Below are 22962 nucleotides of genomic sequence, written 5' to 3'. Positions count from 1 at the left end.
TTCTTTCTTTCTTTCTTTCTTTCTTTCTTTCTTTCTTTCTTTCTTTCTTTCTTTCTTTCTTTCTTTCTTTGAGATGGAGTCTCGCTCTGTCGCCCAGGCTGGAGTGCAGTGGCGCGATCTGGGCTCACTGCAAGATCCGCCTCACGAGTTCATGCCATTCTCCTGCCTCAGCCTCCCAAGTAGCTGGGATTACAGGTGCCTGCCACCATGCCTGGCTAATTTTTTGTATTTTTAGTAGAGAAGGGATTTCACCGTGTTAGTCAGGATGGTCTCAATCTCCTGACCTCGTGATCTACCCGCCTCCGCCTCCCAAAGTGCTGGGATTACAGATGTGAGCCACCGCACCCGGCCTATTTGTATTTCTTATTGAAAGTATAGTATGAGCATTTTGAGTTAAAAATATACTAGTAAAATTAATTGTACCTGTTTATGTATTTATATGAGGCTACAACCAAGGTTTAAAGTTCTATAACAGGACTCTCATAATTCTGTTGGAAAGTGCCAGTCTTGATGTCTGATACAGCAGAAGACCGAGTTTTTAAATCTACAATTATAAATATTTAGGGAATCAAATTACAATGTGTCAAAGAACGAAAATAATTCTTGAGCCAGAGGAAAGGAAGACACTTTTTACTATAATGGAGTTGGGAAATTTCAGGTTCCGTACACAATAATCTTGAGAATTGTCACTCCCTCCTCACAGGTAAAAAGCTGAGCAAACTGAAAAATCAGCAGCTCTTCTTAAACCTGCAAGAGGCGTGAGGTCACAGGAAAGCCACTGTCCCCACATTGGCTGGACAGGTAAAGCGGAGAATCACTGTACACTGGAGCACAATGCTCCAAGGAACCCACACTGGGATTGGAAAACCTGAACTGGAATTGACAAATTGCTGCAGTGAGGTGTGGCCACCTCTGAGAGTTAAAACCTCCAGGAAGCCTATGCATATGGGTCTCATGCTTTTGAGTTGTACGATCAGAAGCTCAACAAGGTTCTCGAAGTAAATATCAGAGAAAAATCCCCTCATACTTGCTACAGGGGAAAGAGAATAGGAATCATTTTTAAATATGCAGGTGCATTCTCAATTAGGTCTACCTTCCAGAGAAGCTAGTTAACTAGAGACTAACCTGGTGGGATTTTATCAGAGCCTTCTGACCTGGGAGAAAGGAAATACCCAACTCCAACCTCCAGAACTGAAAAGCAAAGAAAACACTGAAAAGCAAAAAAGAACAGAGTATCCAAGCACTATGGGACATCTACAGAGGCATAAAATATGCATAACAGTAATACAAGGGGGAAGAAAGAGGAACAGAAGAAGTATTTGTAACAGCAATAGCTGAATTTCCTCAGATTAATGCCAGACACCAAACCATAGATCCAGGAAGCTCAAGAAACACCAAGAAGGATAAATGTAAAAACGACGACAACAAAAACAAAACAAAAATAAACCATACTTGAGCATAAAATTTTCAAACTATGGTGAATTGAAGATTAAAAAACAAAGAAAACAGAGTAATCTCCTTCCCTATGGAGGATCAAAGATAATAATTATATTCAACTTTCCCTCAAAAACCATGAAAGCAAGAAGTGGAGTGAAATATTTAAACTATTGAGAGGAAAAAATTCCATTAACCTAGAAGTCTATACTCTGTGAAATTATCTTTTGAAAGAGAAGGAAAAGTAAAGACCTTTTCATACAAAAATTGCAAAATTTGTTGCCAGTAGACCTGCCTTGCAAAAAATGTTCAAAGTTCTTTAGAGAAAATAGTAGAGGTCAGTAACTCAGCTGTGCATAAAAAAAAGAAGAGCACAGTCTGTTTACAGGGGCTCACACCTCTCATCCTAACACTCTGGAAGGCAAAGATGGGAGAACTGCTGGAGGCCGGTTAGTTGAGACCAGCCTGGGCAACGTAGTGAGACTCTGTCTCATTAAAAACAAAAAAAAAGCCAAACGTGGTGGCCGACACCTATAGTGCCAGCTACTTTGAGAGGCTGAGATGGGTCACGTGAGCCCAGGATCCCGTTCAAGGCTTCAGTGAGCTATAATGATGCCACTCCACTCCAGCCTGGGCAACAGAGCAAGACCTTGTTTGTTTAAAAAACAAAATAGAAAAACAAAAAGCATCAAAGAAGAAACAGTGAAGGTAGAAGAAAAACTTTCATTTTTCTTAATAGATCTAACATAACAGTTCATTCATAATAGCGACAGTATATTTGATTATATGCTTATGTATATGTCATATACACACACCTAAATATAAGTGAAATAAATGACAGCAGTGATACACAAGGGATGGAAGAGAGCAATTAGGAATTAGGATTATTTTGTTCTTATAGTGTGCTTGCATTATCAAAAAACCAGTGTAGTGTCGTTTGAAAGTGGACTTGGGTTACTTGTAAATTTATATTGCAAATTCCAAGGGAGCCACTTAAAAAAAAAAAAAACAGTAACTGATATACTAAGAAAGGAAAGAAAATAAATCATAGAAAATGCTCAATTAAGACCACAAGAAAAAAAAAAAAAAGAAAAAGAGTGAAAGACAAAAACAAAGAACAAGGGCAACAAATAGAAAATAGTAACAAACGTGGTAGATGTTAATTCAACTGTATATCATTACTTTCAATGTCAGTCCAAATGCACCCAACTATATATTGTCTATAAGAAATCCACTTTAGATATAAAGACATATATATATATCAACAGTAAAGGGATGGAAGAAGATATAAATGTTAACACTAATTTTTTTGTGTGCAATAGCCTGATCTCATCTAACTGCAACCTCTGCCTCCCAGGTTCAAGCGATTCTCCCTTCTCAGCCTCCAAAGTAGCTGGGAGTACGGCCATTTGTCATCATGCTCAGGTAATTTTTTTTTTCTATTTTTGTACAGATGGGGTTTCACCATGTTGGCCAGGCCGGTCTTGAACTCCTGACCTCAGGTGATCATCCCGCCTCAGCCTCCTAAAGTTCTGGGATTACAGGCATGAGCCACCGTACCCAGCCAACACTAATTTTGAAAAATGGAAGTGGTGATATTAATTTCAGACAGAGTAGGCTTTACATCAAGGAAAGTTACCAGAGATTACTATTACATAATAAAGGGGTTAATTCTCCAAGAAGATGTAACGATCCTTAAATGTATTTTTGCTAACAAAGCATCAGAATGCCAAAGCAAAAACTGATAAATTTCAAGGAGAAATAATTAACCCACTATTATAGTTGGAGACTTTAACACTCCTTTATCAGAAATGGACCAATTCAGTAGCCAGAAAATCAGTAAGGACAAAATTGAAATCAACATCCTCAGTCAACTGTATATAACTGACGTTTATAGACTATTTCCTCCAACAACAGCAGAATACAGAACATTCACCAAGATATACCACATTTTGGTCCATAAAACACACTTTAACAAATTTAAAAGAATAGGAATCAAACAAGTATGTTCTCAACAACAGTAAAGTAGGAATCAATAATAGATGACTGGAAAATATGTTAGGATATTAAACAATACACTTACAAATAATACATTGTTCCAGGAAGAAATCTGAAGATTTCTCTGAAATTTTGAAATAAATGAAAATGAAAACTTGTTAAAATTTGTGAGCTGCAATGAGAGTAATGTTTATAGGAAAATTTATAGATTTAAATGCATATGTTAGAAAAAAAGATCTGAAATCAATAAACTTCCACCTTTGAAAATTAGAAAAAGAACATCGAATTAAATTCTAAGCAGGAGACAAATAATGAAAGAGCAGAAATCAATATTGAAAACAGAAGATCAGTAGAGAAAAATCAATGAAACCAAAAGCTGATTCTTTGAGAGAAAATCTATAAGCCTCTAACAAGAAAAAGAAATACAGCAGATAAATTACCAATATCAGAAATGAAATAAGGGACATAACTACAGATCCCATGGACATTAAAAGGATAATAAATACTATGAACAACTCTATGGCCACAAATTTGATAACGTGGATGAAATGAACCAATTTCTTTAAAGACAGAATCTGCCAAAATTTGAACAGGAAGAGACGATCTGTATAGGCCTACATCTATTAAATTGAATCAGTATTTAACAACCTTTCAAAACAGGAAGTGCCAGGCCCAGATAGGTTCACTGGTGAATTCTACCAAACATCTAAGAAGAAATTATACCAATTATCTACAATCTCTTTCAGAACCTAGAAGCTGAGGAATACTTCTTAACTCATTCTATGGAGCCAGCATCATTTTAATACCAAATATCATTTTAATAATAAAATATTACAAGAAAACTACAGAACATCTCTCATGAACATAGATGCAATAATCTTCAATAAAATATTAGCAAATTAAATCTAACAACGTTAAAAAAAATTTGTGCACCAAAACCACAGGGAATTTCACATATCGAAAGCTGGTTTAACATTGAAAAACCAATTAACATAATTCATCACATTAACAGGCTAAGAAAAAGAGAAAGCACTTGACAAAATCTAACACTCATAATAAAAGCTCCCAGCACACTAGGAACAAAGGTGACCTTCCTCAACTTGATAAAGAATATGGACAAAAAAACCTATTGTTAACATCATATCCAATTGTGAGAAACTAGAATCTTTCCCACTAAGATCCAGAAAGGGGATCAGGAAAAACAAGGATGTCTCCTCTTACCACTTCTTTACAACATTGTACTAGAAGTCATAGCTAATGCAATTATGGCAAGAAAAACAAAATACATATTTATTGGGAAGATAAACTTTGTTCATAAATGGCATGTTTGCCTATGTAGAAGATCCAAAATAATTTGAGTTTAATATACAAAAGTTCACTGAATGTCCTGTTTACCAGCAAAGAACAAGTAGAATTTGAAATTAAAAACTGGCTCATGCCCGTAATTCCAGCACTTTGGGAGGCTAAGGCAGGTGGATCACTTGAGGTCAGGAGTTCGAGACTAGCCTGGCCAACATGACAAAACCCCATCTCTACTAAAAATAATAATAAAAACCATTTCCAGTAGCACTCCCCAAAATGAAATACTTAGGCATAAAATCTAACAAAATATGTTCAAGACCTCATGAGGAAAACTAAAAAACTCACTCACAGGAAAACTAAATGGACAGGTAGTCCGTGTTCATGGATAGGTACACTGAATATTGTCAAGATGTTTTCCTTACAATGCAATCCCAACCAAAATCCAACAAGTTTTTTTATTTTTTTAATATCAACAAACTGATTCAAAAGTTTATTTGGAGAGACAAAAGACCCAGAACAGCCACTTCAGTATTAGAAGAACAAAGTTGAAGACTGACAATATCCAACTTCAAGACTTAGTATAAATCAACCATAATCAAAACAGTGTGGTATTGGTGAAAGAACAAACAAAAGGATCAATGGGACAGAATAGAGAGCCCAGTAACAAAATATAGTCAACTAAACTTTGACAGAGGAACAAAGGCAATACAGTGGAGCAAATACAGTATTTTTAACAAATGGTACTGGAACGACTGGACATCCACATGCAAAGAAAAGCATAAACCTAGACACAGATCTTATGTCTTTCAAAAAAATTAAAACAGATCACATAGCCGCTGTCCTCATTAGTATAGTGGTGAAGTATTCCTGCCTGTCAAAATAGACAACAGATCTGAACGTAAAATGCAGCACTATAGAATTCATAGAAGATAAGGTAAAATCTAAGTGACTTGGGTTTGGTAATAACTTTTTAGATATGACACCAAAGGTACAATGTGTGAAATAATTGATAAGCTGGACTCTAATAAAATTAACATTTTCTGCTATGTCAAAGACTCTTAAAGTAATTAAAATACAAGCCACAGACAGGGAGAAGATGTTTGCAAAAGATATAAATGATAAAGAACTTTATTTCACAGCTGAAACCCCCAGACTGGCACTGATAAGTATTATGTTATGTTACTTTAGTCGTTAAGCATACAAGCATACTTCACTGATAAGTATTATGTTATGTTACTTTAGTCGTTAAGCATACAAGCATACTTCCGAGGGTTGAATATAGACCACTGGCAGAAAATAGGCAGAATAGTTCACGTTTAATTCTTGATGATACTATGTTTAGCTTTCTTATTCTTTGAAATCCCATGGAGAAAAAATACTGGCATCTGCTCAAAGTAATTTCTTTTTCAGTTCACAATATTGTAAGTAATGTTACTGTATCATTTCCCTACTTGGACAGAGTGTAAAAATTTTGAGGAGCTTGTCTGCCAGAAATATCTTCTTCATTTGCAAAACATTAATGAGATATTATATTTAAATGTTTTTTTTTTAATATTAAGTGTACTTGGTAAACGTGGCATAGAACATACAAAATAAAACAAATTTAAAATCTTTAACTATTACATTTATAAGAAAGACTTGCTAATCATAACACTGTTCATAATGATTCTGAATAAAGCATCATTTCTTTTACTGAAAACAGTTGTAGCTATAAGACAACTCAGTTGTCTAAATTGCTCATTAGTTTTATTGCTTTCTAATAATCTTTAGCTGAAACTTTAATTTTGATTTTCTTTTCCTCCATTGGTTATGTGTGTGTGTGGAGGTAAAATATACAGAATATAGGATTTGCCAGTGTTTCTACTTTTAAGTGTACACTTCAGTGGCATTTAAGTACATGCACTGTTTTACCTTCCCACCAGCATTGCATCAGGTTTCAGTTTCTCCACATCCTGCCCAACATTTGTTTTTCTGGTTTTCTGAGTTTTTGTTTTTGTTTTTTGTTTTTTTGATACTAGCTATTCTCACGGGTGTGAAGTGGTATCGTATTATGGTTTTGATTTACATTTCCCTGGTGACTAGTGATGCTGATCATCTTTTCAAGTGCTCATTGGCCATTTGGAGCAATGTCTGTGTACATCCTTTGCCCGGTTTTGAGTTGTGATGTTTGTCTTTTTGGAGTTCTCTGTGTAGTCTGGATATTAATTCCTTATAATGTATGCAGTTTACAAATATTTTCTCCATTCTCTGGGTTGCCTTTTACTCTGTTGACAGTGGTTCTTGATGCACGAAAGGTTTTAATTCTGATGAAGTCCAGTTTGTCTGTGTTTTCTTTTGTTCCTGTGCCTTTGATGTTCTATGCAATAAATAATTGCCAAATTCATGGTCATGAAGCTTTTTCCATTTTCTTCTAAAAGGTTTCTAACTTCAACTCTTGCATTTAAGTCTTTGGTCTATTTTAAGTTACTTTTTGTATTTGGTGTTAGGTAAGGGTCCAACTTCATTTTAGCTAAAATTTTATGTATTTTAAAATTTATTATGAAAATCATGAAATGTTTAGCTGAATAGAAAATTTTGTGCAGTGGAATTAACTGAATCTTTAAAACCTTTTTATTACGGAAATATCCAAACTAATCCATACATAGAAGAATATAATGAGTCCCCCATGTGCCCAGGGCCCAGCATTAATTGTCAGTATTTTGCCAATCTCATTTCATTTACACACACACCCACACACACATTTTTTCCTAGAAAATTTTAAGTGAAATCACAGATGATATGTCATTTTACCCATAAGTACATAAATGTACATTTCTTAACATGGTATGTCTTTCATCATCTGTTTTGTTCTTTTATACATTATACTATATGTCATTATCAGACCTTGTAAAATGAACAAGAATTCCTTAATATGTCATATCCAGTTAATGATTGACATTTCTGCTCTAGCTAAAGTACAGTTTAGGAGGGGGTTTGAGGATATTTTTTAACATTAAGATATAACCTTTTATAACAACTGCTTAACTGATTGTTCCTAGAGTCTAACATTTCTGTTGGCAAATTGGAAATTAGTATACATAGACATAGATTCTGTGCATTTTGCTTTCAATCTAAAATCATAGTTAAGATTACTGGCCAGGCACAGTGGCTCACACCTGTAATCCCAGCACTTTGGGAGGCCGAGGCAGGTGGATCACTAGGTCAGGAGTTCAAGACCAGCCTGGCCAAGATGGGGAAACCCTGTCTCTACTAAAAATACAAAAAATTTATCCAGGTGTGGTGGCAAGTACCTATAGCCCCAGCTACTCGGGAAGCTGAGGCAGAGAGTTGTTTGAACCTGGGAGGCGGAGGTCGCAGTGAGCTGAGATTGTGCCACTGCATTCCAGCCTGGGTGACAGAGCGAGACTCCGTCTCAAAAAAAAAAAAAAAAAAGATTACTATGCTAGAAAGTCTTCCTGTAGGGGCATTTCTAAGAAACATTATGATGGGCATTGCTTCTGAAAAGCAGGCGTGAATAGATGGTTGGGGTCTATCATGAAAGAGACCGTTCTCTATGTATCACTTTGTACCTTCACATGTTGCCTTTTGTTTTGGTCTTGTTTTGAGACAGGATCTCACTTGAACTCCTGGGCTTAAGTGATCCTCTTTCCCCAGCTCCCTGACTAGCTGGGATTACAGGCATGCACCCCCATGCCTGGCTGTAGTTTGCTAGTTTGTATTTTAAAAACCTAATCCTGACTGTGCTGGTAGTCGCATGAATCTGTGCACATACATGCAAACAAGTACATGTAAAACTGGTGAAATCTGAATAAGGTTCATGGATTATATCAATGTCAATTTCCTGATTCTGACAGTGTATGATACTTATGCAAGATGTCATCATTGAGACAAAGTGAGTAAGGGATATGTGAGATCTTTGTATTATTTCTTACAACTGCAAAATAAAAAGTTTTTAAAACTAAGTTATAACAACACAAAAATAACTCTGTGTCAAAACTAAGATACAAAGTTTAAATGTTGATTTTATTTTTTAGGAATCTGGTGGACAGTAACAAACTTTGGAGAAATTTCAGGAACCATAGCCATTGAAATGGATAAGGGAACCTATATACATGCACTCGACGATGGCCTTTTTACCCTGGGAGCTCCATACAAAGAAGGTTTGTGTCTGGAAGGGAAGAGGCTGCCACAAGTGTAGGTTTTAGGACATTCATTCACTTAGGCCAAACTCTAACTAGTTTCAGACATTTTCCAAAGGAAATTTTTCCAAAATTTTCCAAATTTTCCATTGCATTCGACTCTTCCATTTTTTTTCTTCCTTAATATTTACCAGCCATTGGCAAGTCCCTCTTTCTAATATAAGCATTTGAAAACATTCCGTATAGTTCCAGAAGAGTATATTTGGAAATCAAAACAATATGAATAATTAAAATAGTAAGTGGAAAGAAAAAAGAAAACCTACTTGAGCCAAAATGTTTGAATTTCTTTTTTATTCAGACCTATTGCCAAAACTAACCTGGGTGTAGGTAACAATTTGAAGTTTCCTCATTTTCTTTAGCTCATTAGAGGAAGCACTAATGAGAAAGGAAGCAATTAGAAGATAAAAATCAGTATCATTTGGTCAACAAGGCCATCCTTTGAATAAATGAAAACATTTAGTTTTTTAAGTAAGTGCTTATTTATGACTGTATTTTAAAACATAAAGAGAAGATATCTCAGAAGTTATTAAATAAGCATTATGTTAGCCTGTCTTACTCAATATGTAAAATTAGCGCTGTAGTTAAAAGAAGGTAAAATAGATCTTGATTCCAAAGATGCAGTATTACAGTGACATCAGTATATCTGAATATTCTTACATTTAATTGCAGAAGAAAATAGCCACACTTTTTAAGCAAAATGATATCTTTTATAGCAAATGTCTAATTTATTTTCAAATGTTTTTTTCTCCAATAGTTGATGAGGGCCCTAGTCCTCCGGAGCAGTTGATGTCTGTCAAATTATCCGATTCCAGGTGAACTTATGTCGTAATATAATTAGTGACCAGTTATTTTTAAAATTTAATTGTATTCATTAAAAATTTTAGTGTCTGTCTTAAGCCCACAGAGTAATTTTGATATAAAAAACAAAATAGCGTTTTTGAAAAGTAGATTTTGTGATCTACTTTTAGTAGATTTCGTATCAATATATAATGCTAGGCTGGAAAAGAAATATGTAAGTTAAAAAAATGAAGATTAATAATTTCACACACCAAATAAGATAGATTAAAAAAGAAATCAAACAGTACAAAACCTGGTTCACTGTTGCTATGATATTTAAACTCACTGTAGGGAAGTCCAAAGACAAATAGGAAGACTGAAAAAAGGGATATTGTTGAAACCAGCAGAGAATGTTACAGAGTCATAATGACCAGAAGAATATTTTTAATCACTATTTTTACAGTCATTTTATAAAGTAACCTTTGTTATTCTCACCTTGTGCAAAAGTATAGAATGATTCTTTGGGTAGAAGATACTGAGAGTGAATTCGCATATTTTAGTAATTGGTTACAACAATATGATAATGATTTATTTGATATGATCATTAATGTATAAAGGAGTAAAAGTCAATTCTGGCATCCCAGGAGATTCTCAGTAAGGTAAAAGAATAGAAATCAGAATTTTTAAAAACCACATTAAGATGATTATTTTTATACTTTCTTTGAAAGTCTGGTAAGTATGGTGAAAGACAAAGAATAAAAGCAGGGGAAGAAAAAATTCAATAGTTTTAAACTGCTTTACAATTATAAACACAAAAGGATTATAAAGAAAATTAACTGACAAATGAAGAAAATATTTGCAACAATCTTAATAGGCAGTGGGTTCTTACTCTTCATATGTATCTTGTACAGAATTCATAGCCCTGATGACCCCAGTAGAAAAACTGCAAACAATCAGACCTCAACGGAAAAATGGACAAGGGACATAACCAGATAATCTAAAAACTAAAAAGGAAAGGAAAAGAAAAACAATTGTTATTCTAGTTAAATAATAAAATGCAAATTAATAGGATACTGTTTTTTCCATATCAGGTTTTCAAGTGTTTTTTTAAAGTCATAATGATTAAAAAAAAAAATCCGTGATACAAAACATACTCTTTTAATTGAGGTAAGACTGTAAATTGAAACAGCATTTTCTGGAAAACAGTTTGATGACATAAGAACTTTATAGTTTATACTCTTCGATCCAGTTATTTCTAGAAATTTTTTCTAAGGATAAATCAGTTTTATGTACAGAATAGATGTAAGTATAACTGTTTATAATATGAGAAAAAGTAAGTTTTAATAATTTATTATTGAACTTTATAACTAAAGAAGTATAATTGAAGAATGATGAATTTGGAAAATATTTGTTATGTAATATATAAGTACAATGTTTATATTAAAAAAGCAAAATACAAAACTGTAAATTTAAAACTGCGCTGTCCAATACGGCAGCAACTAGTCACATGTAGCTTTTTTTTTTTTTTTTTTTTAAGGCACAGAGTCTCACTCTGTCACCCAGGTTGGAGTGCAGTACTGTGATCATAGCTCACTATAACCTCAAATTTCTGGGCTGAAGCAATCCTCCTTTGTCAGCTTCCCCAGTAGCTGGTATCACATGTGCACGCCACCATGCCCGGCTAATTTTTTAAGTTTTTTGTAGAGATAGGGTCTCACTGTGTTGTCCAGGTTTATCTTGAACTTCTTGCCTCAAGCAATTCTCCCATTGGCTTCCCAAAGTGCAGAGATTACAGGAGTGAGTCACCACTCAGCCAGCATGCAGCTTTTGAACACTTGGAATATGTCCAGCCTGAAATTTTAGATATGTACACACCCACAAACATACACATGTCCTGTTTTGATGTTCTATAGTTAATTTCCTCTCAGTTTTTAACTTTTATCTATCTTATTAATGTACAGAATTTCCCTGAAATCTGACTATGGGAAATATCTTGGTATAAATTCAGATGGGCTTGTTGTTGGGCTTTCAGATGCAATTGGACCAAGAGAACAATGGGAATCAGTCTTTCAAAATGTAAGTGCTGTTATTGTTTATAAAACTTCCTGTCAGTGTAACAGAAAGTCTGTAACAGTCAATGATAATATATTTAAAAAGAAAAAGTAGGATGCAATAGTATAATACGTTAAATTGGAACAAATCAATAAGCACCTAGAGCCTTAAAGAGATCTCAAAATATAGTGCAACAAAAACAGCATTAGTACTTTTGCCCACGATTATTTCTCTATACCCTAGTGCCTAGATATGGATCTCATTTCCGTTAAAAAACCAGTCAATTTTAGGTCTCAGAGTAGGAAAACAGAATAGTTCCTAAGTATCTTCTTTGTAGCAGAAATCATGGATGCTTTCAGAAACATTAGAGACTGTAAGCGAACACCGGAGCAAGCTAAGACCAAGTGGTGACAATTTGTGCATAAAATAAATAATAATACTTCATTGAAGTAAATTATCTCTAAAAGACTTTCAGTTCATAAACTTAAAATAGTGTACAAAAAGATAGTTTTAATGTAAAAGAAGAAAAAAGATAATATTCTTAATTTTGGTAAGTAGACATTGTAGTATAGGGATGTTTTGTTAAATCTTTGTTGGTACAGAATACATAATTTCCTTTCTCTGTGTGAGAAGTAAAGATTGAACAAAAGTATGTGAGTGCTAAACAGTCTTTAAAAAGTATAACTATATCAAAAAGAGTAAGGACCAGGGGGCACAAGCAAGTAGAAGATAAGCTCAATCTTTGAGTAGCACTTTGGTGGTATACAATCAGGAACTGAAAATAGGAACTCAGCAGTGTTTCCTAAGATGACAAATTAAACAAACATCCCCCCAGAAAGAGGTAATCACTTAGACTAATTTCCTCATCCCCTAGGATAAAATCTTAAGTCAGTGACTTGAAAACTATTTTGACCCAACCCATTGAGAAATGCATTTTTAGATTGCAGCCCAGCACACACATATGTATAACTGAAGCAAGAGCTGTACTTAACAATACTTACTTGTTCATGTGTTATGCAGCTTGATATTTCTTATTCTCTTTTACCCCTTCCTCTGTGTGTCTGTGAGTATTCCCTTTTCTTTTTCCCCCAAATACCATTCAGGAACCACTACATTGATTTCATGACCCACTAATGTGTTGCAACCCCTTTGAGATGATCCTACTAGTTATGATGAGATACTTCTAATAAAAGTTACACCAGTAGAAAAGGCCAATATATCATAAGGCCAGGATGATAAGCTGGATAGTTCTAATAATACAACACTTTAGGAAAGTTCATTTCATTTTAGGAAGGACACTAAGTTTCAAAAATTTAAATGAAAGAGGGTCTTAAAACTCTATTGCAAAAAGACTCAGCTGAATAATCTGTGGTACAGGTTTAAATCGCCTTGGACCACAGCAGCATGTTCCAGGGCTCAGCAGGTGCCATCCAGATGAGAGACCACCAGCCCTTGTGACCTTGACCAAGAAATTAAATCCATGTTATAATCACTTTTCTAACTGGATGTGATATAAGTTGTATCACATATTTTATACATTTTATATATACATATTTATATTAAATATATACATATTTTATAATCATTGTATTTGTAAATATTTTGTCTAAATGTTATGGTGTTCCAAATTTTCCAAAAGAATCAACCAAATACAAGTTAAAAATAAACATTATATTTGTTAAGGGAATCAAGCTAACCAAATTTATAACCCAGATTTAGATACACACGAAGATCAGTTTTTAAAGTTTTGTTTAATAGAAAGCAGTGTAATACATCAAACATTAAACAACTAAAAAAGCATATGAATATTTATTTTCACACACAAAAGTCCCTCAGACATTGATTCTTAAATTCAAAACATCAAAGGCATTGCATATGCCTTTTCGTGTTTTGTAATTGTGAGAAAAATAAATTTTACTTAAAATGCTAATATTTGAACAAATTGTACACTCATAATTATGCTCTTGTCTTTAAAGTTAATGTTTCAAACTGAACTAAATCAGTTACATCACAGTAGATGTTTTAGAAAGGAAGCAATCCTACTTCATCTAATTAGAATTTAGTCCTACTAGGAAGATACACTAAGAATGTTTATTGTGGTAATCTTTGAATAGCAAAATGAGAGGTGATTTCGGTTTCCTTTTCTGCATGTTCTTGTATTACATTTTTCAGGTTTTCTCTAAGTTCTTTTCTGTGATTTTTAAATCAGGGAGGAAAAATTAATTCAGTCTAAACACTTAACATTTCTTCTACAAGAAGTATCCTCATGGCTCTCTATTTTGTTATTTTGTTTCACGTAGGGGAAAATGGCTTTACTGGCCTCAAATGGCTGCTTTATTAGATGCAATGAAGCCAGGGACATAGAAGCAAAAAGTAAAACAGCAGCAGGAGAAGGAATGATCAAGGTAATTATGACATTTTATACAGATGACTACGTTTACACATGCAATGTGACTGTATCTCTTTAAAATGTTAAATCATCATTTACTGTCACTTTAAAGGTTTAGTTAATAGCTTTTTATAATGTGGTGTTTCAAATGGACTCATTTTTTATTATAAATCCCATAATTGATGATTTGTTTGTACAATGTGATAGAGAAATCAGTGCATCTAGGAGCTACCTTGACATTATCTCTATGGATTAGTATCTTTTTTTGAGTAGTTCTACATGATCTTTTTAGACTTTCGTTTTCTTGTTTTCTTGCTTGTATTTTAAAATCTAATTTTTAAAATAGATAATATGTACACGTGGTTCAACATTTTTAAATAAAAGCCTATGAAGACATCTGCCTGCCATGCATCTTACTCACCCGTGTCCCAGCTCCTGTTCCTATCTCTTTCCCTTTGTTTTGTTTTTTTATAACCTCCTGAAATTTCTTTATAAACACATGAATATGTTTATAATTTTCAACTCTTTTACACCAAAGGTTGCCTCGTCTATAGTCTTCTAGACTTTGATTTTTTTTCCCCCTTAACATTGTATCTTGGAGAGTTTTCTACTATTAGTTTGAATGTGGAAAGTTTTCTCTTTTTCTTTCTTTTCCTTTCTTTCCCTCTCTTTTTTAACAGCCGTATAATATTCATTTTAGGGATGTACCTTAATTTGTTCAGTCTCGTATAGATGGAAATTTAGGCTGTTTCAAGTCTTTTGCTCATATACACAGTGCTGCAGTACAAAACATTGAATATGCATCCATTTGTAGATGTGCGGGTGGACCTGAAGATAAATTTCCAGAAGCAGAATTACCAGGTCAGGGGTATATGTGTTTGTATTTACGTAATGCTTGAGCATCCGTGATGATAATAACTCTATGAAATATAAAAAATCATAGTAGAAATTCTGGGGCTTTAGCCCTCACATTTTAAAAATATTTTTATTAATACCACCAGTCTTCTTTGCATTAGGAAAAACATGAATCACATAAAACATGATTTTTATTTTATTTTTACAATTTGTGTGTGTCACTAAGCTGGAAATAAAAGTTCCTTATTCCGGGCTAAATTCCCTCATCCATAGTCAGATGCGTTATCCATTGCACCAGGCACTGGCCTGTTTCCTCCCTAATCCTACTCTTTGTTTTATATCATTGTAAAAGTTACACAGACATCTTCATATCAAGGTGAAATTCTAAATAATACTGTTAATATAACCTAGATAAATCAGGTAGTTAGCTGGAATTTGATGAAAACATTTATGGCTTAATTTTTTAGACTCAGCAAAAGCCAGTGATCTTTAATGATAAACATATACTAAAATGTATCTAAAGAATAACTCCCTCCTTCTTGACACATGCTTTTTCTGTTCCTTGGCATTCCTTCCCGGTAGGGAGCACCCTGAACATTGCTTTGTTTATCTCTGTCGGGAATCACAGGTTGCATCCAGTCTGACCCAGATTTGCTCTGTGAGTCATTGTGGGGGCTGGAGTGGAAGGCTCTAAGAGATGGAGGAAATGTCTTTTCTAAAATGCCCTTCATTCTTATAATTAGAGCATAAAAATTTATGTTACATTTTTCTCTACTACCAGTGTAATTTAAAAGCCTCTATCAAATGTCTGTATGTACTTCATGTTAGATTTCCAGTCATATGTTTGATTTGTTTTTACAATAGTCTTGATTTCAAATAATTTCAAATCTAAAGCTCAAACAATTTCAATCTAAAATGTAGGTATTATTGTTAGAGAAGTGAAATGTTAGTTATGCTTTTTCATTGCATGTACCTGGCACATGTGTCGTAGTCTCGAATCTGCATCAGGCTCCTGTGAGGTGGATGTGAGCTCAGCCTTAGAGACAGGAAGACAGCTTCTGACCCTCCTTACATCCTCGTGGTTTTTGTCAGTCAGTTCATGGAAATCACATACTGATTTCAAGGTGTGGTAGAGACAGGATGTGTACCCAGGCCCAGCTGACTCCTAAGCCACTCAATATTTCATAGCACATTGCTTCTCAGGAAACAGGTTATTGGGGAAATGCAGATGGGTTTGTGACTTATCTTTAATTTTATTTATTTATATTTTATTGTATCATGTTTATTTTTCATCTGGATATCATCAGAAAAGTGTTATCGAAGGCAACAATTGCAAATATATGTGCAGTGCTTTGCACTTATACAAAGATACAAAGATACTTATACAAAGATTGTGTTTTTCACTATTTAAAGCAGTTTTCAGATGAAATACAAAGTTTTCTGGGTCTCTTTGGTTAGTCAAGTACCTGGAATCTCTGAACAGTGATTATTTAGGACTCTTTTCCTTTACCATTTAATTGCAGGCTCTCCTAATCTCTGTCAGCCATTCACATTTATGACCTTGCCTTATCTACTAGAACACAGATCCCTCTTACTAAAGGCAGCATTGTGTTACAGGCCCTAGCAGGGAATGTTTTCAGGTCTTCCAGGACCCTCTAATCAAAACTGTCACAAAGATGTCATTGGCACAAATGCATTATTTGTCATCACTTTCTAAGCAGTCCTGGAATTGGATGCTGGCCACAGAGATCCTTAGGAGACATGAGTCCTTACCTCTGCCAATTGCCTGTTCTGTGGGTGATCCTAATTGTTGAATGCAGATCAGTTAACTTATGACATGTGATAGTAAATATCTATCCAAACTTAGGAGGATATAAGAAGTTAGTAAAAGAGGTGGGTTCCAATTAACTAAAACAAGTTGTATAATGTTAAAAGTTTTAATACATTTGGTAATAGTCTGTGCGAAGTAAAATAGCTATCTTAAGCTTTCAATCTGATCAAATGAACAGTTGTCTACTAGGGATAATTTGATCCTAGTATATTCACTGGGAGGACAAAATTAAATTAGTTAATGATTGCTTTATTGCCTAGCAGGATCTGATGTGTAAAATGTTTTTGAAATAATTTTGTCTGTAGTGTTTCTGACCCAAGGGCTGTGGAGGAAGCATGTGGTAGCAGTTACTCATATAGATTATATATGTGAAGTAAAAACACATAGCCAAAACCTGTCTTTTTCTGAATATAGTTGATCAGTTAATTATTTCTTCTGCATAAGAAATCATCTCGAATGTTTTTATGTGATACGTAAAGTGGGAAAGATGGGAGATAAACATATAACCCATTGGATTCTCTTTTCCAATATCTAAATTAGATCCTGTGCTGAAAGAGAAACCAAGAAAAAAGATGACATTCCAGAAGAAGACAAAGGAAATGTAAAACAATGTGAAATCAATTATGTGTATGTATTCTTTTCCTTTTAGACCTACAGATTTGACAGTGAAGTGCTTCTCAAAGTACTTTCAAAATAAATTACCTAATTAGTTGGGGATGGTGGTGCACGCCTGTAGGCCAAGCTACTCGGTAGGCTGAGACAGGAGGATTGTTTGAGCCCAGGAGTCCAAGGCTGCAGTGAGCTCTGATGACCACTGCATTCCAGCCTGGGTGATAGAACAAGACCCTCTCTGACAAAATTAAATTAAAACTGATGGACAAGAAGAGGCAACACAATGTAGCCTCTGGGACAGAGCACTGAGCTCAATGCTTTTCTCAAGGCTTCAGTTTTCTTAATCATCCTACAGCTCTCAAAACTAACATCATCCGGGTAAGTCCGTCTCCCTGTTCAATCATAGAATGGGTGTGATGCCAGTCAAAGGCTGTACTATGGCCAGGACACGGAGAACTCCAGCCGGCATGCCCTAATAGAAGTGGGGCCTTGTGGTTCTTCCCAATGAGTGGCCCTCCTTTTGAGGGGTCACGGAGGTCATCTTTGTTGTTGAAAACCTCCAGCTTATTAAAAAAAATACAATTAGACCTTTTTTTGTTTTGTTTTGTCTCCCCTAAGACGGAGTCTCTCTCTGTCACCCAGATTGGAGTACAGTGGCGTGATCTCTGCTCATCGCAGCCTTCACCTCCCAGGTTCATGTGATTCTCCTGCCTCAGCCTCCTGAGTAGCTGGGACTACAGGCACGCGCCACTATGCTCAGCTAATTTTTGTATTTTTAGTAGAGACGGGGTTTCACTATGTTGGCCAGGCTGTTCTCGAACTCCTGACCTCAAGTGATCTGCTTGCCTTGGCCTCCCAAAGTGCTGGGATTGCAGGCATGAGTCACTGTGCCTGGCCTACAGTTAGACTTTTTTAATAAGTGAAAAAGAAATTAGCAGTATTTATAAATTTAATAGTAAATATGTATAATCAGAGTTTGAGGTATTTTTCAATGAAGACATTTTCTTTGCAGAAATAAATTTCAGAGCTTCCATGACCACAAACTTAAAATAAGTAAAGAAGACAGTAAAATTCTTAAAAAGGCTCAGAAAGATGGATTTTTGCATGAGATGCTTCTGGACAGGTAGCTATTTACTTATTTCCACTATTTTCAGTAACCAATAGAAATGGTGTGTAGAAAAACCTGTGTTCTCCTAAATTACTACAGTTTTCACATTTTTGTCTTTATTTCTAATTTATGAATGTGGCAATATTACTTTGAGAGGACATCATAAGTTTGGGAAAAGACTGTCAAGAAAGAATATCTAAAAATTATAACCGATTCTAAGTATATACTTTAAGAAATTAAGGTTTGACTGTACCTACTTCATAAATTTATCGTTATCTTTTTATAACTATTAGAAGCAGAGTTAGAAAGAAACTGTTTGACTAATATAAAAATTATGTGGATTCTGTTAGAGTAGTTCAGGTTCCTTAAAATAAGAATAGATCAGCTAAAAATCTAAAAGTTAAACTGTTGGGGTCCGCGTGTTTCCTGAACAAAGGAATGAACACACAAGACAACACAAGACGAGACAAACGTGGCGGTCGCCCCGAATGACACGCTCTGCTTTATTTTATACCGTCCTTTGTGGAATGTTAGCAAGTCGCCAGACACATTGTTGTTTCTCTGATCTTTCCCTGACTTTCTGAATTTCCAAGATGTTTACATATAAACAAGCCCCCAGGGTCTGCTATTTGCAACTGAGGCCAGTCTTGTAGGCTTCTTTGTCCTCCCTGTTTGCAGAGGAGGAATGCCCAGCTTCGTTTGCGAGAGCGGGACTATAATGTTAATGGGGGAATGGCCTGCTCAGTTGTAAAAGCAGATAGTCCTCTACACTAAACAAGCGAAATTGAAGCAGTTTTATTGTAAGATTTGGAAGAGTGCAGGATGTTTATCATAGCACATTATTAATATTTATTATTCTTCTTATGTGGATAAGTAATATCCTAGATTTACAACATAGGAAAACAGGCAGAGACGTTTAGCTGTGAGTGTACAAGTATAAATCAATTAAGTGCCAGATTTTTATAATCACCAGCCGCTCATTGAAGTCCTATGTTGCAAAGTTACTCTTACCCTTTTTTTTACATTTCTTGATAAGGCAATGTTTAATTACATATTTCCTATTAACTAGCTGGTAGACGTCATACCTAAAGTTAGTACATAATGTTTAGAATTTTTTCCAGCTGAGTAAATGAATACGTATCTAGATGGAAGAAATCAAGAAGAGGATATAAAATACAATCAGGATGTGGACTCTAAAACGGAATAAGCTCTGTGTCGTGTAACTTTTATCACTTCTAATAATACAGCATTCTCACCATGTTGAATGGAAATTTAGAGCACCCTTAAATTCCAGAATAATTAAAATTGCTGTTGTGGATTGAAAAAGCCCTTAGGCAATGTTGATTGACTATTAGGAAATAATTTTTATAAGATTAGAATCCATTTTTTATAGAAATCAAATTTAAAAGTATATATATTTTAATATGTGTTGTGGTAATATAATAACCAAAATTGACCACACAGTTTTAAAGCTTTTTATATTTAGTAGCTGTTAAATATATATGGCATATTTTATGTAGATTAATTTTATTTTTTTTCTTTGCTTAGGAGAGCCAAATTGAAAGCCGACAGATACTGCAAATGACTGAGATTTTTGTTTCTGCCTTATCTTTTTGTGTTTTTTTCTGAATAAAATACTCAGAGGAAATGCTTTTACAGAATTCTTGAGTTGTTGTGAAATTATTGTTTAGTAACTAGTTTAACCAGGATTAAACAAGCTTAATCAAGATTCTTCATGGATGTACTTTTTAGCTAACTACAATTTTTCACATGGAAATGAAACTTATCGTACACATTTAATGTATCACAGAATTTTTTTCTGGATTTCCTGCCCTGAAGCATGCAGTGTACTAGAAACCAATTCTTCCTGCGCTGCTTGTGGAATCTGTCTTACTGGATCATAGTCTTTACTTTATACAATAGATACTTGATCAGTGCCTTTAATAGAAAGTTAGAAATTCCCAATCCAATCAATAAGGCTTTGATTCTACCTCCGAAGTACTACCCAGATCACAGACAGCCCAAATATCAGAACTAGGGGGCTGGACAGAGAGGGCAAATCATCTGTTAGGGAGTGGGACCAAAAGTGGAAACATTACAAAAGAGCAAGTAGGCTCAGAACAGAGGGGAGATCAGCGCTGGGGAAACTCCCTACTGAGGACGGGTTAGCCACATTGGATATGTATGGGAAGCTTTTGTCCTTGTGGGCTGGAATGGAAGCTGAAGAAGTTCAGTTGCTAAGTGTTGCTTAGGTCTGCTTTGTTGAAGCCTGTCTCTTTCAGAGTTCCTAAACACAATCCCAGTGAGTGCTCCAAATCCAGGCTGTATATCAGATGTCACGAGAAATTCTGCCTCAGGACTGAGGTTGGTTCAAGCATCTAGATGTTGTCAAAAGTCCATGTTGTGTGCTGGCCTAACCTGAAAGACCCTATGGAGTTCTAGCCTTTCGATTCCATCTGTCACCAGATCTAGAGTTACATGGCATCTGTACAAGCTCGGTAGCTGAGGCAAGGGATCAGGCCTAGAAAGGAGCTTTTGGAGCGTTTGTTGTAGGTCTAGCTCTAGCTTGGCCCTCCAGTTCCGATAGCTGCACTTTGTCTCATCTTGGGTTCTGATCCTTGGATTGGGAACAAAGTAACTACTCTGATCCCGCAAAGCAGTGGTTCCTGTTCTCAACTGGTGACTATTTTGCCTCCCAGGGGACATTTTCTGGTTTTCACATCTGGGATATAGTGTTAGAAGGTAGAGGCTAGGGATGCTGCAAAGCATGTGGCAAAATCCCGTTCCGCCCAGAACGCTAATAGTACCAAAGTTGTGCAACCTTCCCACCCAAAGGCCTGGTCTATTCCTTGCTTTTGACAGCTCCCTAACCCTTAAACACAGCAGTTCAAATTTATCTGCAGGGACCTGCACGTTTCCAATGTCGACTGCCCAGACCCATCCATGGAGATGCAGGCTTAGCAAGTCTCCAGTGTGGACTGCTGAGACCCATCCGTGGAGACACAGGCTTAGCAGGTCTCCAGTGTCGACTGCTGAGACCATCCGTGGAGACACAGGCTTAGCAGGTCTAGGACTGGGCTCCATATTTGCATGTGAACAAGTACTCCGGGTCATTCGGAAGCAAGCGATACAAAGCACACATTGAGAATCACCGCCTTCACGAGACTGAATCTTGCCTCCCACTTGGTATCTGAGACCATCTGCCTGCTGACTGGTTTTCCTGGCACAAACATTCTGCACGTAGGCACGGTGTGTTCTTGGACTCCACGTCACCTCGTTCACCCTCATGTTCCCTTGGTTCCTGACCCCAGTCCAGCCAGCAGAACTAATTACAGATCTTGACAACAGAAGATACAGACTTAAAATAATACATTGCCTATTCCCGCGGACTTTATCCACTAGTGAAGGAGGACAAGTGGACAAATGGAGAGGGTAGGTGGAGTCTCCAGCCCGGTTTCTCCCATTCCGCTTTATACAAACCCCGGCTAGACCACCGGGAGAGCAACAAGAGGTTAAGAATGACTGCATCTAAATATTGTCATCTGGTCCACTCTTCTGCCATCTTGAACACAAGGATATCATGAGTTTCGTTTAAACCACTACTGAAACCAAGATGAACTCTGGCTTAGCCCCTGACAGATCAGTCTAGTAATCTTATCAAAACCAAGATTACCTAAAAGCACTAACCAAAGGAAAACTTCACACACCCCAACCTGTGACTGCTCACATTTTTCAGATTGAATAATTTCAATTGTATTTTAGGTTCATTGACTCTTTAGTACCTCCAAGCTGCTCCTGAAGAAAACTGATTATAATTTTTTTTTTTTTTTTTTTTTTTTTGAGACGGAGTCTGGCTCTGTCGCCCAAGCTGGAGTGCAGTGGCCAGATCTCAGCTCACTGCAAGCTCCGCCTCTTGGGTTCACGCCATTCTCCTGCCTCAGCCTCCCGAGTAGCTGGGACTACAGGCGCCCGCCACCTCGCCCGGCTAGTTTTTTTTTTTTTTTTGTATTTTTTAGTAGAGACGGGGTTTCACCCTGTTAGCCAGGATGTTCTGGATCTCCTGACCTTGTGATCCGCCCACCTCGGCCTCCCAAAGTGCTGGGATTACAGACTTGAGCCACCGTGCCCGGCCGATTATAATTTTTAACTTGGAAAACTTTCTCACTTCTAGAATTTCCACTTGAACCTTTGTTATTATTGTAGTTTCTTCTTCTCTGCTGTGATTTCCTATCCATTTATTATAAGGGTTTTTGAAGTTTTTATTTTAGTAAGAATTATAATAACTACTTTAAAAATTCACACTAATTCCAACATCGGGGTCATCTTGAGGTCAGTCTCTATTGATTGCCTTTTTCTTTGAATATGTTTATTTATAAGTTTGATATAATGGGATTGAATCCTGAAG

At 35.8% G+C, this 22962-nt stretch overlaps 1 protein-coding gene across 1 annotated transcript; it reads left to right on the top strand.

Annotated features, from left to right (window-relative positions):
* The first annotated feature begins 2516 nt into the window (after positions 1–2516).
* LOC111552991 (protein FRG1-like) lies at positions 2517–20142 on the top strand. Its single transcript, XM_023227507.1, has 8 exons — positions 2517–2556; positions 8760–8894; positions 9688–9745; positions 11672–11786; positions 14063–14165; positions 17371–17464; positions 18462–18572; positions 20106–20142. The coding sequence occupies exons 2-8, from the start codon at positions 8825–8827 to the stop codon at positions 20140–20142; spliced, it is 588 nt and encodes a 195-aa protein (XP_023083275.1). The 5' UTR covers positions 2517–2556; positions 8760–8824.
* The last annotated feature ends 2820 nt before the right edge of the window (positions 20143–22962 follow it).

This window comes from Piliocolobus tephrosceles, chromosome 19 (assembly GCF_002776525.5).
Source record: "Piliocolobus tephrosceles isolate RC106 chromosome 19, ASM277652v3, whole genome shotgun sequence".
In the NCBI taxonomy this organism is placed as follows: domain Eukaryota; kingdom Metazoa; phylum Chordata; class Mammalia; order Primates; family Cercopithecidae; genus Piliocolobus; species Piliocolobus tephrosceles.
The sequence above is the reverse complement of the archived record's forward strand: the minus strand, read 5'-3'. Positions and strand labels throughout refer to the sequence as shown.

Coding starts and splice junctions, on each gene's coding strand:
- LOC111552991 (XM_023227507.1), top strand. CDS start 8,825: ATGGATAAGGGAACCTATATACATGCACTCGACGATGGCCTTTTTACC. Junction 9,746..11,671: donor GTCAAATTATCCGATTCCAG/GTGAACTTATGT, acceptor ATTAATGTACAG/AATTTCCCTGAAATCTGACT. Junction 17,465..18,461: donor CAATGTGAAATCAATTATGT/GTATGTATTCTT, acceptor TTTTCTTTGCAG/AAATAAATTTCAGAGCTTCC.